A 17,412-nucleotide genomic window follows, 5' to 3' on the forward strand; every position below is an offset into this window, starting at 1 on the left:
GATTTTGTTACCTGGAGTTCAGTTGGTGGTAAATTCTGTTTTGGTTTAGTGGGGTTTTTTTTTTGTTTGTTTGTTTGATTGGTTTGTTTTTTAGATTTTCAGATACTCGTGTTATTGCTAGCTGTTCTGGTGAATAAATGGCCTTTAAAAATACTCCTTTTACTCATTAAGCAGCCTTATAGCTCATGACAAAAATCTGTAAGGCCAGATGTCATACTACAATTTGAATATGTCCTATGGCACCTGAAATATGTGGCAAGTGGTGGAGAAATAGTATTTGAAATGTGTGGAGCTAGAAGCTAGTCTGTGGAATCATTAAATGTGTAAAACAGTAAATGGGACATTTGGTTCTCATAGGTAGCTAATCAAAAGAGAAGTGCTTTCCTATATATTTTTGGTGGAAAACATGTAGTAAGGGGAGAATACAGTTAAGTGTAGAGCTTATAGTTACTGGTGTATCATGCTTCCTCTGTTTCTAGGGAGTGTCATATAAAGCAGTAGATCAGAATACATGTATTTGTGGGGCACAGACTGTAGCAGTTCATCAAATGTGAATATTTAAAATGTTATAGTTGCATATTTTACATATTCTGTCAGTAAAAAAACAAATTTTGCTCAGCTGTTCAAGGAAAGGCAAAACTAGGAAAATGACACTAAAATTATCATATAAAGAAACAGTCTTAGGATAGAGGTAATAAGATTATTAAGAAAAGAATTATAAATAAGTGCTGGTCACTTTATTAATGTTAGTTTTCTGGATTTCGTTGTTTATGATACTTGATTTTTAAAAATATTGTTTATTATGATTTTTGCCTAAATGACTTCATTTCAGTATCTCTTGTTTTTATAAATTATAAACATATTTTTTTCTTAATGAAGGACCCCCTGAATTTGTTTCAGACTTTAAAAAATTTGAATCCTCATTATTTTTAAACTTATAACAGAGTTGGTAGTATATTTCATTGTATCTTCTTAACTTTTACTTTTTTTATGTCTCCCTTTTATTATGATAGTTTAGGATTTGGGAGGAAAAAGTGAAAAATGAAGAACTTAGCAAGTCAATTTGTTAAGAATTGTTAATTAAGTAGATAGATGAGAAAACATTGTTTTTGTAGAAGAAAAAACCCATTTTCACAGTTCAATAGAGAGTTGGTTTAAAATCTTACAGATTAAGGAAGTGTTAAAATGAGATTGTGAACAAAACTTGAAAAAAAACTATTGATACACTGATGGACTCTGTTTTTTGTATTTTCCTTCCTCTCTTCCCATTACTCATTCTTGGAAGGTTCACTTCAATCCTTACTCCCATTACAACCTTTGTGTGGACAAAAATATTTAAGTTCTTTTTTCTTAGTAATATTTGTATGGAATATCTGTATTAGACAATTTTTATAAATGAAAGCACTTCTTATTACTACTCTTGGAACTAGGGGGAACAATGCAGTAAGAGGAGACAAGAGAATATATGCTGATTTTTCTAGGACATTATAATTTGTACTTTTTCCTATACATTAAATTATCTTTGACCCAGTCCCATGATGTCCTCATTGCTAATTCATAGGTTTCTGTATATATAATTGAGAAGAATGTTTATAAGTAACTTTTAAAATTAATTTGTGGATTATTATGTGAATAATAGTATAACTTTTAAACTTATATACTACAAGCAGGTATGGTAGGTAGATAATGGTCATTACAAATACCCTACCTGATAAGTTGATTTTGGACCTCTATATGCTCATTGCCATTTATTTCAACTCTTTGAGTAGACCTTTATTAAGCTGTGATGATTACTGAATATGAAATGTAACTAAGATTATTTTTTATTCAAATATGATTTAAATATTCATCAAAGGGAAGTTATGCTTGAGACTGACAGAGACTATTAACATCAAAAAATATAATTAACTGCATTGGGTATCATGAAGCAGAGTTAGCCAAATAGCCGAGAGGTCTAATTGCTCTGAGTTTGAGAAGCAATGGTTTTATTTTATGCTGTAGCTGTGGAATTAATAGTAATGTGGTTTCCTATGTGGGCCAATTAAAAGCTGCCTGTTAAGGTTCATTGCTCTATAGGAAACTCATTGAATATCGCTTAGTAAACAGGATTGACATGTCGCTTTGTACAAGAAGATAAAATACAATAAAAGCCATGAAAATGAGAAGTAGTATTAAAAGAGCTGTGTTTGAAAGCAGTTCATTTAACTCTTTAAAATTACAGCACTGTAGTTAGTGGCTGTTGTGGTATACCCTTCAGCATCAGGCTTGCTTTCCACCAGCTGCCAGGGGAGTTGCAGATCTTTGGCTCACCGTGGGCAGCAGTGAGCTGCTGCCCGGGAACTGCCACAGGCTGAAGGGATCTTAAACCCTTTCCCCAGAGGCAGTACTCAGTGAGTGCCTGAGTACAAAGGCTTGGCCTCCTCATCCAGTGCTTCATTTTGAGATAATTTCTGAAGTGCTCTCCCGACTACAGAGCTCCCTCCCAGAGGAATTTGTGGGCCTTTGTTGCAACTGCATTGGACTCTTACCATCTTCTTTCCTCCTGGCTTCAATGATAGTTCTAAGTGTGCACCCAGCCTCTCAGAGATCTCTGACTCAAACTCCTTCCCGTGTCATCCAACTTAAGAAAGGCACTAACATTAAATATAAATACAAGTAGTAGTAGTGCTGTTCATTACATGCACTATGGGAGTCTGACAATTAAAGACTAAAATAGACTTAAAGTGATAAAATTGCCCAATTCAGGTCTAAAACTGGCAGTTTACATTTTAAAGTTTATCTTGTAATTCTTTTTCTTTAATAATGTTAATACTCTCATCAGGTGACTATGTTAATATTTTTTTTTTTTTAACTGACTACTAAAAAATAGCACTACTATGTGAACCTGTGAGATTTTGTCTTGCCGGGATATAGAGATTTATTTATAATTGGGCAAAGATAAGAACAATGGCAAAGTTTAGTAATGACATATCAAATATATGTAAAATAAATTGACCATTATTCCTAACATGCAATATGAGATGTTATATTTAAGTGTTCTACTTTGTCTTGGAATATTTTTAATGAAAATGTTTCTAAGATCCTCTAGCTATAAAATATGCAACATGATAGAGCTTTTTAAATTAAGATACTCTCAGATTTTAGTTATAATTGTAAAACAAAAATCTCAAAATACTGTATTTTTATGTGTATAGTACAGTGGTACACATTGCATCTTTAAACACGGTAATGAAGTTGCTTGCCTAGTTATTACTTAACTTGCTTATTTACTCTTTGTGTCTGTGGCCTGAGAGTGCATGTTAGCGCTTAGTCGGGCAGCGTTACAACTTCATAGCTCACAGCCTTGTATTCCCAAGTCTGTGCATGGTATTAGAGGTATTTAAAGCTCTTGAGTCTAATGGTTTGTAGGTCACGATGAACTGAGCTTTTCATACAAGTTACTGAAATAAAGCTAAATCAGGCTAAGTGTTTAATATGGAGTAGAAGTCATCCGCCTTCACTATAACTTTAATAACTTATACTCACCACTTAAATTGTGTAGGTTAGAAAAGTTTTAACTTTGCTTAGATTATATGGTTATGGAACTGTACTTGCTTCAGATACATACCATTCATTGATTTATGCTACCAAATTGATATGTAAGTTAATGTGCCAGTCTGAAATTTTTTATGAACTTGTATGAATGTATAAGACAACAGACTGATGGTTATGGAATTAATACATTTGAGGATAGTGAACAACATTATGCACTGCATGTGATTCAGACATTCTTGAAACTAACCCCTTAAAGATATAATCTGGTAAAGATGTTATGAACAAAAATTACTGCAATGCCAAATCTTTAAGCACAATATTGCTGCAAACGTGCATGAAGAAGAGGCAATAGTAAGTAGTGCCCCACATTGGGAAAAACGAACAAATGTGTGGAAACACAGGTCTATTGAGGTAGTTATCACTTCTATCCTCATCCTTTCCAATTTTCTGTAGTGTGCTGTGTTCTACCTACTTCCTTCCTTCTGGGCATTGAGAATTTTCTTCTTGTTTTTAGGCTAAGGAGGAAAGACCTTTTGTAGATTTTTGTTTCTTTCATTTCTCACAGTTATGTAAGAGTAATTTAACCCTACTACATTTTAAAAAGTTTCTGTAAGTTCTAATGTCAATTTGGAAAATATCATTTAGGATTTTAAGTCCTTCATATATATTGTATTTGCTCCTTTTATAACAGGGCAGAAATACATAATTTTATATTCACTTGTTGTCTTTGTGTAAGTATTACCTGAATGTGGTACTTTTAGTGTATTTCTATGCTTCCAGAACTGCAGATATTTCCATATCTAGAATAGCAACTGATAGTATCTTCTATTGCTCTAGCCAGTGCCAGAATCACAGTTGGAGATAAAATTTTCCTTTCCATGCTCTTTTTTCCCTCTTTCTCCCCTCCCTTCTCTACTATGTATCCATCATCAAGCTTTTTAAAGATAATTTCTTCCATTAGTGACTGAGGTGTAGTCAGGGGACACTTTCCTTCATCTGTGTTTTTTTTAATAAAACACACTTTGTAGGTTACTGTAACCTGAATGCTTGTGAGTAGGTGTTCAATTATCTAGAATGCTATCAGCAATACCTTGTTGCTTTTTTATCAGCTACTTCCTGCTGTCAGCTTGGCATTTATTTCAATAGAAACGGATTTGCATCAAATGTAATGCCTTATTATATACAGCTAACATGGGGTTTTTTAATTGTGAAAATACGTGAGACTCCTGCAGTGATAGTCAATTTGATAAAAAAGATTAGATTATGAATATTTTTTCATGATTAAAGATTAGTTCTGATTTATCAGAAGTAAGCCAGTGAAATTTGCCATCTATTTGTCAGTCAGGTGGGACTCCATTAATTTTGAGTAGTAGGAACCACAAAGTATCCATCGTTTTATCAATCTCTGATGAATTTTGTTACTTTTATTCAGGTTATAGGTATTCAGGATTTTTTTTTAGCCTTCCTCATCTGCTCTTATTCCTAGAAATGTCCCAAGAGCCTGTGGTTCTAGCTTTCTGCCTTTTTTGTTTTTCAGCTCTTGGCTTACAGAAGAGTTAGGTAAACATCTATACAAGATGTCTGCAGTAGTTATAAAGGAATTGACAACTAGTATGTATCAGTAGGGTACTTTCAGTTGTTCCTTTCATGAAAATTCCTGACATAGGAAAAGGAGAATACCAGTTTAGAAACTGTTTATTGAGGGAGCATTTTTTGCAGTGAACAGGACTAGTAATTCTAGTGGATTTTTAAGAAACCTACCAAAATCCTATTAGACATATAAAACTAGCATTCCTCCTGTATGTTCACTGTATGAGACCACTATAGTAAAGTAACCAGCAGTATTTAATAATACCTAGAAAAGAATATAAACAAACCCCAGGAATTTATAGCTTCATTCTGAACAGGGAAACTATTTGGTGCACTAACCAACAACTAAAATGCAAAATATAGACAATGTACCACAAAGAAATAATGATTAATTGCCAAAATAATTACATAGACAGTTCCTGCCCATAGGAAAAGGAAATAGATCACTTCAGGTTTGGGTAGTCAAAAGAATTTAATACCATTTGGTTTGCATAGTTATGTATTGACTTTCTTTATAACTTCTCTTTGACTGATGCTATGCAAGTGTGTGCTATCTCCTCTTAATTCCAGTACACAATGCTAGTAGTCTTAGGTATGCATAGAAGGGACACCACTAACAGTTGGAAGACCGTCCTCAGAAAAAGTCTAGTGGCCTAAACTTTGAAAATGTTCTACCTCAGAGACATAACATCTTTCAAATATATCTTTACATTATGACAGAAATAGTTCAAGATGTGTACAATGATATTCAGTTCTGTCAGTTCAAATCCATTTTTCTAGGTTAGAAAGAACAATGTAAGGAAAGCATAGATAACAGATTTTATTTGTTGTGTGCACAAAGTTAAAACTAGATTGCTAGTGAAAAAAGATTCATGACTTTCAGAATTATCAGATAGCACTTTGTTTTCAGATTGAGCTTTCAATGTGTTGACCCTTTGAAGAAATATTAACTGCATATTTCCTTGATGCTGAGCATGAATTTATTAATTCTGTTTATAGTATTAAGATGTTTATACTTATTTCACTTTTACATAAGGCATTCCTATATTTAAACTATTACATATTCTATTACTAAATAATTTTGTAAATTCTTGAGGAAAATAAATTACTTTAAAAAATAAAAGCAATGGCAACTAGTGTATTTAGGTAGAAAAATAAGTTTGATGAGATAATACTAGTTCTGCAAGTTGTGAAAGATTTTAGTGCCAAAGAACTCACTTTGGGTAAAGACAGTGTGTTCTTGCCTCTTAATAAGTGAAAATCAAAACTAAGCACTTAAAATGTGAAACTTCGAGTTGATTAAATACTCTAGCAAGTAGTTTTATTTTGTCATAGTTTGGCATAGATGAGAGGATGCAGGGGCTGTACTGACAAAAGTCTTAAGCTTTTCTTTCTATGCACTCAGTTTGATTTGTATAAGAAATTCTGTGAACATTGGTTGCCATGCTGTTACAAAGTATGAGACCTTGAAGAGAGGAAATTAGGATAGATATCAATTAGACAAGAAATGCATTTGTTTTATGTAGAGAGATTTATAATACTGACAAAATGACACTCCATCAGGCAACTTGGGAGGTTAAAAAAAATGTTTATGGTATAATTTTCTTGTTTATCAAAATCATATCCAAACCAAGGGAGTAATTTTTAAGGTGAATTTAAAATAGCAATAGAAATCTAATATACTCCATTTTGCCCTCTAAAACTCCTTTTGGTTGTAGGTTCTTTTGCATTATTTCAAACTCTAATCCTCTGAGTGGGTAATTAACGGACCAGAAAAGCCATTTGTGGAAAAGAAGAGCCATAAGGGTGAAAATATTTCTTTGCTGAATGATCTTTAAGAAGTAAATAATTACAAAAGGCAAAGATTTGGGATGACCAATCTAAATCTGAGGATAATTAGAAGGAATAGCATATAAGAATCGAAATGCTTGGCATGTAAAATTCTCATATCATAACAAGACTAATTAAATATTTAGAAACCAAAAATCCCCTCACAATTTCAAGAAAAATAACCCACGACAAAAGGGTCTGTAACTTTGCAGATAATTAGCAAGGGTTATAGGAAGGAAAAACATCACAGATTGGCTCCAAGACTCTGCAAGGTCATGTCTTATTACGCTGTGTCTTTTATATGGTCTGGTAACAAGTTTCTTGCTAATTTAATCTAACTAGGGCATCCCATAGCGATTTCCCATTTCCCTTGTTAAAAATGTGGTAGTTTCTGCAAGTGCAAACTGTTGTAGGTTAACATTTTTATAAATAATTGCTCCTAATTGATACAGGTCATAATAATTTTTTGAATTATTAAAAGCAGAGGTCTTGGAAATTCGGACACAGGAGCAATATTTTTTAAATATTTCAAATTTTATAGTTTTTATCCCCACTTAAATTACCTTGTTCCTTTCATTAAGTAGTTAGACCTGATGACCCTGTGAATGAAACTTAGTCTCAGTGGCATGCTTTGTAAATAAATACTTCTTATTTTGCTAATAAAAGCAAGCACAGTTATGTTGAATGTGCATTTCTGCAAACAAGAGATTCTGTACTGGATTAATAAGGCTCTGTTGAGTCAAGCCTAATTTGCATTAAACTGACCCCAAGGTCCAGTAAAAACTGCAAGGAATTTCAAAGGTTTCTAATACATAAAAAGTTGTTTCTAGTAAACCAGCATTGCCTTTTCAAAATGCTTATTTTAGTAATTAATGTGGGACTTTTAAGGAAAATTATTGTTGCTGATATGCAAATTAGTGGTAAATATTGACTTATCCTACTTTATAAATTTCTCTCAAAATGCTTTACTCAAATAAAATGATTATGGAGGATGTCACTTTTTGAACTTCCAGTTTCAAAATACGGAGAAATTGAATGGCACACTTTTGGATAAAAGCTTACAAGTGTTTTCCCATCAAGTTTTTGTTGACCTGTTGATACTGACTTTTATTTATTTATTGACTTCTGTTTTTGTTGCATGCTAGTCACTTTCCTAGTCAGATATATTTGTTTTATTTATATGTTGATAGGAAATATACATTTTATTTTTAAATGGCATTTATTTATGCAAATATAATTAGAGTTTATGATTTAAAATTTTTGAAAACTATTATAGAAAACTGAAAAGAAGAGAAATGATAGCTTTTTTCAGATTATATATCAAATATATAATACTTCTTGAGATTACTTACTTTATTTCAATAATTCACCTTTTACAATGATTTTCAAATACTTTTAATAACATAATATTCTGTGATGCTTATAGTGCAATATTCTGACTTGCTTGAAAAACTAAATATAATATGATGGATAGAAATCTCCTAGACTACGAAAATTATTAAATAAGTTATGAGAACAGTTATGTGACAAATGGGAACGTTACTGTAGAACACCTCTTTTTTTTTTTTTTACCATATTAATTACACACCATTTAGCTTCCTAATGTTATGTTTACCTAGCAATTAGTTAGGCTCACAAATCATCATTAATAAATATTTTTTTAAAAAAGCAGGACTCACTTTCCTTTGCTCCACAGAATAGCAGTTTAAATGATAGAAGAGCATTTCATTGTACAATTTAAAAAAAGGTTTGATTTACCATTGAGCTCTGATTCCCTCTTTGATCTGTGGGGATGATTGTAACCTTGTATCTTAGATAACAACTTCTTTTCATTCCCTGAGTTTATTAGATTATTTTTGCTTGAGTAAATATTTGTGATCGAACCTACCTATTTAAATTGTAAGATCATCCATTGTATGAATACAATTTATTAAATTCTGATTGAAATGTACAGGGATTCCAGGGCCTAGAGTACTAGGTTCCTAGGAATTGTGAGCATATGAAGAAATGTTTGAGAAGCTGAAGGTTGTTACTTTCTTTTTCCTGCTGTCCCCTAAATAGATCTGCCTCCTATGTGTTATATTATTGGCTTTCATGGTATAAAACTATGTCCAAATTGACAGAATTCCCTAAGAATCAGGTACTGCTGATTGAAGCAGAATTGGATGTCTGGTATTTATTTTCTCCTAACTGTGCTTATTTACAAGCTGGAATAGCCAGGTTAACCATCCATCATTATTTCATTCATTCAAAAGCAATTACTACACTTTTGTAGGTGCCAGGCATATAATCACCTCCAATAAGAATTTAGAGATTAATGACTTACTTTTCTCCAGTTTTTTCTGTGTTTGTGGAAAGGTTATAAGTTTTTAAAGCTTTATGCACTTGAATGAAATCTGCTTATTAACATACTTTTATTTCAGTATTGAGGCTCAAGAATGAATTAGAGAACAGATTCATTTACAATAAATCAACTGTAGCTATTCTTTTCATTTAGAATATATAATGTGCCTGTGTATATAGTTTAAAATCTTCCAGGATATGCCTGTGAATTTTCTGCATATGGTTGTAATTTTAGAAAGGAGTTATCATTACATGATATTTTGGTATTTGAAATGTTTATTTCAAAAAAGTGTGGAGTTTTAACAAAGACAGAAGGTAATTCAGAAAAGAAGCAGATCTATTGTTGCTGGTATTTTACAACTGAATTAAAAAATAAAAGTTGCCTCTAAGAGACTGAAATTGTTGAAGCAATCATCACTCTGAGAATGGGACTAATTCTAGAGAAGGACTCCAAATTTTAGCAAACTTTTAGTTTTTAGTCTCTGTCATGATATGCTGAACATTTCTGTTGAATGCTAGAGTATTTGTTCAAGTTGGTAGATTTTTGTATTTTTAATCTTCCTTAGTACTGTGGTGAATAATGGCCCCTGGCAGGAGATAATGAAATTTTCTTAATTTATATTTTCAAGCAGAAGCTTCAATTGAAAATGGCATCCTATGGCCCGGAGACATAGCTCTAGTGCAAGTTTCAGGGGAGCTGCAATAATAATGCAGTGCTATCGAGACGAGGAACGATGGGACAGTGAAGAAGTAATTTAAGGAAGAAAAGAGAATGTACCAAAGCTTTATTGTAGCATATCTAATGATCTGCTGAAGATTCCCAATGGTTTTTGGAGCATGACTGGAGAAACTAATGTTATCTTGCCAAAACAGAAGCCCCTGCTTAATCAGCAGAACAAGACTATTGATTAAAACACCTCTCACAATAGATTACACATGGAATCTCATCTCCATACTTTGCACTTAGTAAAGTGTAATAATGAGCATAAGATAATCAAAAGAAGAGTAAAAGCAATTTGTTGGACATTGTACAATTCAAGATTAGCGTTGGAAAGGAAACAAATTTGCATGAATAGTTCAGCCTGTTTTTAAAGCTACACCCTGGAAGTCATGCACAGTGTAGGAACTACTTTGGAATACAAGATGCTCTGACCTTTTAAGATTTGCAAGCCATGTCCCTATTATATAAGGGCACATTAATTATCGTTAATGCTTCTTTTGTTGGCAATAATTCATATCTGTTGGTGCGTTTGCAAAAAAAAATTTGACAGATGAGAAAACTAAATTTGAAAGGTTCACTGCATTGTTTATGTACATAAAGTTAAGTATCAGCCTAACTGGAACTTAAACCTCAGTTCTGATTCTAAAGCCTCTGTCTTTAAACACTAATCTTTCTTTTCTCCTTGTTTCTATAAATTCTGACAGCTGCATTGTCCTTAAATATTATACTTTTTAAGTTTTGTCATAAGTACATGTTAGTATTTCCTTATGTTTCAGAAGTAAACTTATAATATATAAGCTTCAAAATACTCAATTTTATTATCCTCACTTTTGAGATGTACTATGGTTTTATTCCTGAATAGACTTGTTTTCCCCTTTAGTAAGGAGTTTTAAAATTTTAAAAATTCTAGGGTTTTGATACTTAATGCTTTTCTTTTGTGGTTGATGGTGTAAGTTTTATGAAGGTTGGTATGTTTCATATATTTAGACTATTAGTGCCTTAACTATCCTAACTCATCTGTACATCTTTACAAAACTAAAGATGTATTAAAAGTTCAGGTCTTTAAGATATATCTAGTGTGTATTATCTGAAAGATGAGCAACAATTATATTTCCTCCACGTCGTGATCAGAGGTTCACTTACTTAAAAACTCATTCTTTTCTACCTTATTGTCATTCATACTCAATTTTTATGCATAACATCTGAGAAAAGGACAGTTTCGACATATTGGATCCATGTATTACCAAAATACACTGTTAATTTAATTGTTAGTACAATTAAATAGAACCATACCTTTACTGATAGTTGTTTTGTTGGGCGAAGAGGGAGAAAATCACAGCAAGATCTATGGCCAAGGCTGAAAATACAGATGCCTTTTCTTGACTGAGTTGTGTCAGTTCATTTTCACTATAAATAAAAGAAGCAATGCAGTTATAGGAATTTATTTTGCTTTGTCACAAATTATTTTCACTGCTCTAAAGTGATACTAGTTTACAATTTTACCCTATTACATTGTATTGGTAAAGGAATTTTCTAACATGTCTTAGTACTGACAAGTCATACTGGGCATTATCGTCGCCTCTTATTTTTCCACACTTTACTGTATTTGGAAACCAAGGACTACTTGATCCACTCAAAAAAGAATGCACATAATCTGTGCTTTTATTTTCATTAGTTGGCCCTCTGAAAGCTTTACTTTTTTATGAATCAAGACACTACTATGCAAATCTATAGTACTATGCTTTTCAAATTTGTGTTCTTCTTCTTGCTGGCCATTTCCTATTGTAGCCCCCAATTCTGATTTTTTTCTCAAAATTAATATTTTTCTCAAAATTAATTTCTTACCCTTGCAATAAAAAGAATATTAGATATCTTGGGACATCACGAGTTCTAAAAATCTATATAATTTTATTTGTAGGAACTCCATTAAGTACTCTTATGTTTTACTAAAACTCTCTATTTTACTAAAACTGTTAATATCTTTTTGCTGTCAAAAGTTTTGTGCAGTATGATTACTAAAAGTAATAAAAGTTATGTGGTTGGTATAAATATGGTTATTGCTTTTAACATTTTGAAGACATAATTCAGGTCAAATGATAATATAGAGTTGCTTAGAAAAAGGTAAATATGAGCAATTATTTCTCACTTTGTGACAATTTAACACAAATAACAGAAAAGATGCCTACATATATACATGTATGCATCTCAAAAACATAAGATGACATTGAAAAATTTACAATAAAATAGATTTTAAATCCTTATTTATTTAGCATTTGAAGGTGGGATTGCATTTAGAGGAAAGAAAGTGCAGATTTCCTTTAATTTATTAGCATGGACTTTGCTTTTGAGATAAGTGACTAATCATGGTTAAGGTCAGAAATAGAAAAGTATGCCCCACCAATAAAGAGTGTAGTAGGGTATTCTTTGACCTTTAGTTTACATGTAGAATATTGTTAATTACATCTGGATGTTTGTGATTTTTTAATTTTTATCATTATTCATTTTGTGCATTTTTCCATCTTAATTGTAATCCCATACTTATTTAAAGTCATGTATTCATCTAATCTTCCAGTGGAAAATTAAACAATCTTTAGTACATGCTTTAGTTTTTTTCCTATATATATTTTTTTATTATAATAGTTTATCTTTACATCATTTTGTATCTTTTTCCATCTCAGTTGTAATCTCCATGTGCTTCCCATCACCAAATCACCAGTGTGCCATCACCATAGTCCAGTGCACTTCCCCCTCACCCCCCATTTTTGATCCCATTTCCCACTCTAACCCTGTAAAATGTCTCTAGTATATAGTTATTCATTATTATTATTATTATTATTCTCCCCACCTGAGTAAAACCATCTGGCTTCCTCTCACCCCACCTCCCACCCCTTTTCTGGCTTATTTCACTAAGCAAAAGTACATGCTTTAATTTTGAAAAATAAAATAAATTCTCAAATCCTCTGAGCTACAGCCTCTTTCACCTTGGTCAAAAGTCCTTAACTCTCGATCCATTACAACCTTGAATTCATTCCAATTTCTCTCCCACTTGTTCATTAATTAATGATGTGATAGGCTATATGAAAAACTTACTGGTAAGTCAGATTGTTGTTTTATTAGATTTCAAGCATGAATATATTGTTGATACACATTAAAAACATTCAAAGCATGGCAGACTTTTTGTTGAGTGGCTACAAAGTATATCCAGAGATAGTATAGTGTAAAAGGTGTATCACAGAAGTTAAGATTTCTTTGTTTCTGAAAGGTACCAGGAGAAAATAAAGGGAACACCCTTGTAGGTATGAATAAATATAAGAAAGGAAAGAAAAACACTTTTGTTTTCAATAGGAACTGCTTAGTGGTTAAATTTCTTAATTAAGAAACTTTAAAAAGTAATACTGTCTTTTTTCTGTAAGTTTAGGAAAGTGAAGCATTATATAAATGTTATATTCACCTATTAAAACATTATATTAACCTATATCAACATATTGGCCATTTGAAAAATAGTAAAGCCACCTATTTTTAAGATGTTAGGATATAAAATGGTTCTATGATTCACTTTAAAATAATTCATTTCCACCTAATGAGTTTGGGGAAAAATTGCATAAGAATGTGACAATGAAGCATTTACATTATTGGTATTGAAAATTATTTTGTATGATATTTTTAAAATTATGGCATATGGTATTACAGATCAATCATGGTAAGTTATCCCTTCTTTAACATGATTCTCCTTCCACTATCCATAATGTAGTTGTGCTTCAAATTGGGCTGCTTTTCCTTCATTATTTTCCTTTTTTATGGTCCATCTTTTCCATACCTGATAGAACCTTATATTCACATTGTTAAATTAATTATAATGCTCTTGTTCTGCTTTGTTAGTATTCTTAAATTTATGTACTCCTTTGCTTTGTATATTAGTATTTATGTACTAATAAAATCCAGCAAAGTTTATATTCCGTTGGGTTGTTAGAAAGGCACATCATAACGAAAATGATTCTTGCCTTTACAAAAAGATATTTGGGGCCTTCCCTGGTGGTGCAGCGGGTTAAAGCACTGCACTGGGAAGCTTAAGCCGATTCTGCATGAGTTCGATCCCTGCCTGCCCCGGAGGAGATCCACATGGCGTGGCAGACCTCTCCTGGCCCGCCCGCTGCTCCCCTCAGCAGTGTACTTCATTGATCTGCCTTTTCTGCTCCCGCTCTATCTCTGGTGAATCCTCTCACCCTCTGCATCTCTGGCCTGTACACCAGCTCTGTGTGAATAAATAAATCTTAAAAAAAAAAAAAGATATTTGTACAAATTCATAGAAATTAAATATCATCTTGCCTAGAATTCTCCCTTCATTCTTATCTTGATACATTTTCAACAATAGTAATAAGTTAAGTGTTCTAAGTATTATGTTAGTGACAATCATTTTAATGTATTTCAGAGAGACTAATTTAGAACAACTGAGATTCATAATCATACCATACTGATAGTATAAATGACTTCACCTATGAAAATAGCAAGATTCACAAAGATGCTCGAACACTTAGCCAGGCACTGTGCTCAATGTTCAAAATGCACTCATTATTCATGCATGCCGAAGGAGGAAGGTGTGACCTAATGGCATTGTATCTGGAAATCATGCTGTACAAAGTGCCTATCTAGATAGAAGGAAACACAAACCTGATTCCACCTTTGTTTTAAACTTCCACCTTTGTCAAAACTTACTTCCTAGCTGTTTAAGACTCCATTTCTCTTTAGTCATAATGCCATTTTTTTATTTCTTAAATACAGTTAGTATACATTTTTTCTTTTTACTTCGTTTTGAATATGTCAAAATTCCAATTAAAATGTACACTAGAATAAGAAAACTATAGCTGTTTTCTTTTTACTTGGAGTTAATATTTAGTATGACCCATAACATAGAAATAATACAACATAAAGAAAATGTGACTCTTAACTTTAAGCATAGCACAATCTAATATTGGTTGAATTTTTAATTTTATATACTAGTTTCCTGAAGAAAATATAAAGCAGCTCTGAAATGTTTATTTAGTAAAAATAAATGGTATGATGACACATGGGTGATTTGGTGATGGGAAGCCAATGGGGATAACAACTGAGATGAAAAAATGCACAGAATGATGTAAAAACAAACTATTATTTTTAAAAATAAATAAATAAAATAGTATGTCACCCAAATTTGATTTCTTTTGTTTTCTAGGTGCAACAACCGAACACAGTGTATAGTAGTTACTGGGTCAGATGTATTTCCTGATCCATGTCCTGGAACATACAAATATCTTGAAGTCCAGTATGAATGTGTCCCTTACAGTAAGTATGAAGTTTATATTTTTCACTTTCTCCAGCATTACTCATTGATGCTGAAAGACTACACATGTGAAAGAAGCATATGTTTATGGCCTACAAACCATTATGCATGCAGAGCACTAACAGACTTGAGCCTCCAATTAGCTTCATGAAGTGTGGAAGGAAGCCATAGTGTGATGCTGGCCAAGTGTCTGTCTGTGTTCTTAAGTGTTTGGCTTTTAAGGCTAGTGTTTTTCCAGAAAACAAACTTGAATTAGCTATTCAATAGGGCAGATAGAAATCTGTACTTTTGCCCAATACCAGTTGCTGACAAATTGGTTTGGCTCACAGTTTTCTAAAGAAGGAATTGACTTCAGTTTTAATCGTGAGCTACTTGAATGGCTACCTGCTGCTTTGGTAACTTTAGTGCCTGGTAAAAGCTACCATTGCAGTAACTGAGGCCAGTGCTTTTGGTCCTAAAGGGAATATTTCTTGACTAGATTCAGTGGTGAAGTTTTACAATAAAAAAAATATAACAATCTTGCATATACTTCTACTTTAAATTTTGCAACATCCAATTTTGTAAGATCCTATAGATTGATAATTAAAATTCATTTGGAAATTCTATAATTATACTTCAACCCATGTTCTAATTCTGTGTCGTTTTCCTCCTTTTCTCAAATCATACTTCTAAATCCTAGTCTATACTTTGAATTAAAACAAGAGTTTAGAAACTAAAAATCTCAGTATATTTCCGAATTTTCATAAATTGATGGTACCACTTCTTTTTAAATTGCAAAGAAATGTGGCAGGTCACTTTAATTTATAGGCTTTTGAAATCAGAACTTACTTGGTGTCAATTTTATCAATTTAAGAGTGTTATTGTACACTTCTTAAAAAATGGATTTTCTAAATAATGAATTTACTTTTTCCAGAACCTCACAAGATCTCTTGTTTTGATAGAATCGTATGTCCAGACTATCAATATCTCTAAAACTGAAAAGCTGAATTTTTATAGCTATGTGTCCAATGTAGTAGTAATACATTCTTACCTAACCTGTGAAGGAGCTGTCTCTCTTTCTCTCTCTGCCCATAGTTTTGATAAATTGGCTTTTTGTGGAGGATCAGTTAAAGGCCAAACACAGATTATCTTTACTTTTTATCCTTGCTCTGTAGAGTTCCTGTGAAATGGATGCTTTTTTATGTTTTCAGTATTTTCTATACCATTTGTAGGATCGGAAACCTACTGAGTGCACTGATCTTGTATCATTTCTCCTGCGTGTAGTATTGGTGGCTTACATAATCACTCTCCAGTGCCACTAGAGGAACATTGTATTCTTTTAAGCTAACAAAAATTTTGTTCCGTAAAATCACTTTCACCTGAATTTAGCGTGGTTTCTGTCCTCAAATTAGAAAAGGAATACAGCATCCATTCCCAAAACAGTGGAATCAGGCAGAGCTGCCAAGAATTGTGTCTCTGGAACCAGTTCCTGTAACCTAGTCTATAGACCAAGAACAGTGTTAAGCAAATATTATTTTCAGACTTTTAAGTTATTTCTTGTGCTGTTTAAGAAAGAAAATGTGGATATCTTCTGGAACATCTAACTTTCAAATTTTACTTTTTCAGTTCTCCAGAAGTTTTGTACATTGTGCACTAAACATGCAAATAGCTATACTCAGAGAAGTATTTGTTCTTTTTAGTTTTTGTCCTTAAAAACAAAAGAAAAACCCCAGTAATTAATTTGCTGTTATTTTTCTAGATGTTTGCACGAGGCAGAAATAAGTCTATGGCTTTTTAACTACTCCTTGTTAAATTATAGAAGTGATGATAATTCCTATATACTGTACAGTAGTGACACACTATAAATTATATGATTTTCAATAATGATAAAATTTAAAGCAGGGGATCTTTTTAGATTGTTCTGGTCAGTAGGATTGAATGTTTCCTTATCTGTTACTTCACTTTCCTCTTTTTATTTCTTTGTATTCTTGTTCATCTTACCCATCCCATACACGTGCTTTGGTTTTAAGCCTCTATTTTGTCTAGCCTTGTTTAATAGTGTTTATGTATTCAGTGATGCTTGCATATCCCTTTTACA

General features: G+C 32.4%; 1 protein-coding gene across 15 annotated transcripts in view; it reads left to right on the forward strand.

The window, feature by feature from the left end:
• The window catches only part of ADGRL2 (adhesion G protein-coupled receptor L2), a 137,207-nt gene that overhangs the window by 69,204 nt on the left and 50,591 nt on the right, over nt 1-17,412 (forward strand). For all 15 annotated transcript variants that reach the window (XM_012722494.1, XM_012722502.1, XM_012722491.1 and 12 more), the window contains exon 3: nt 15,228-15,337. In XM_012722494.1, coding sequence (XP_012577948.1) covers nt 15,228-15,337 — 110 coding nt within the window. The remainder of the gene's footprint in view (nt 1-15,227; nt 15,338-17,412) is intronic.

This window comes from Condylura cristata, unplaced genomic scaffold (genome assembly GCF_000260355.1).
Source record: "Condylura cristata isolate star-nosed mole 26May11 unplaced genomic scaffold, ConCri1.0 scaffold00008, whole genome shotgun sequence".
In the NCBI taxonomy this organism is placed as follows: Eukaryota; Metazoa; Chordata; class Mammalia; order Eulipotyphla; family Talpidae; genus Condylura; species Condylura cristata.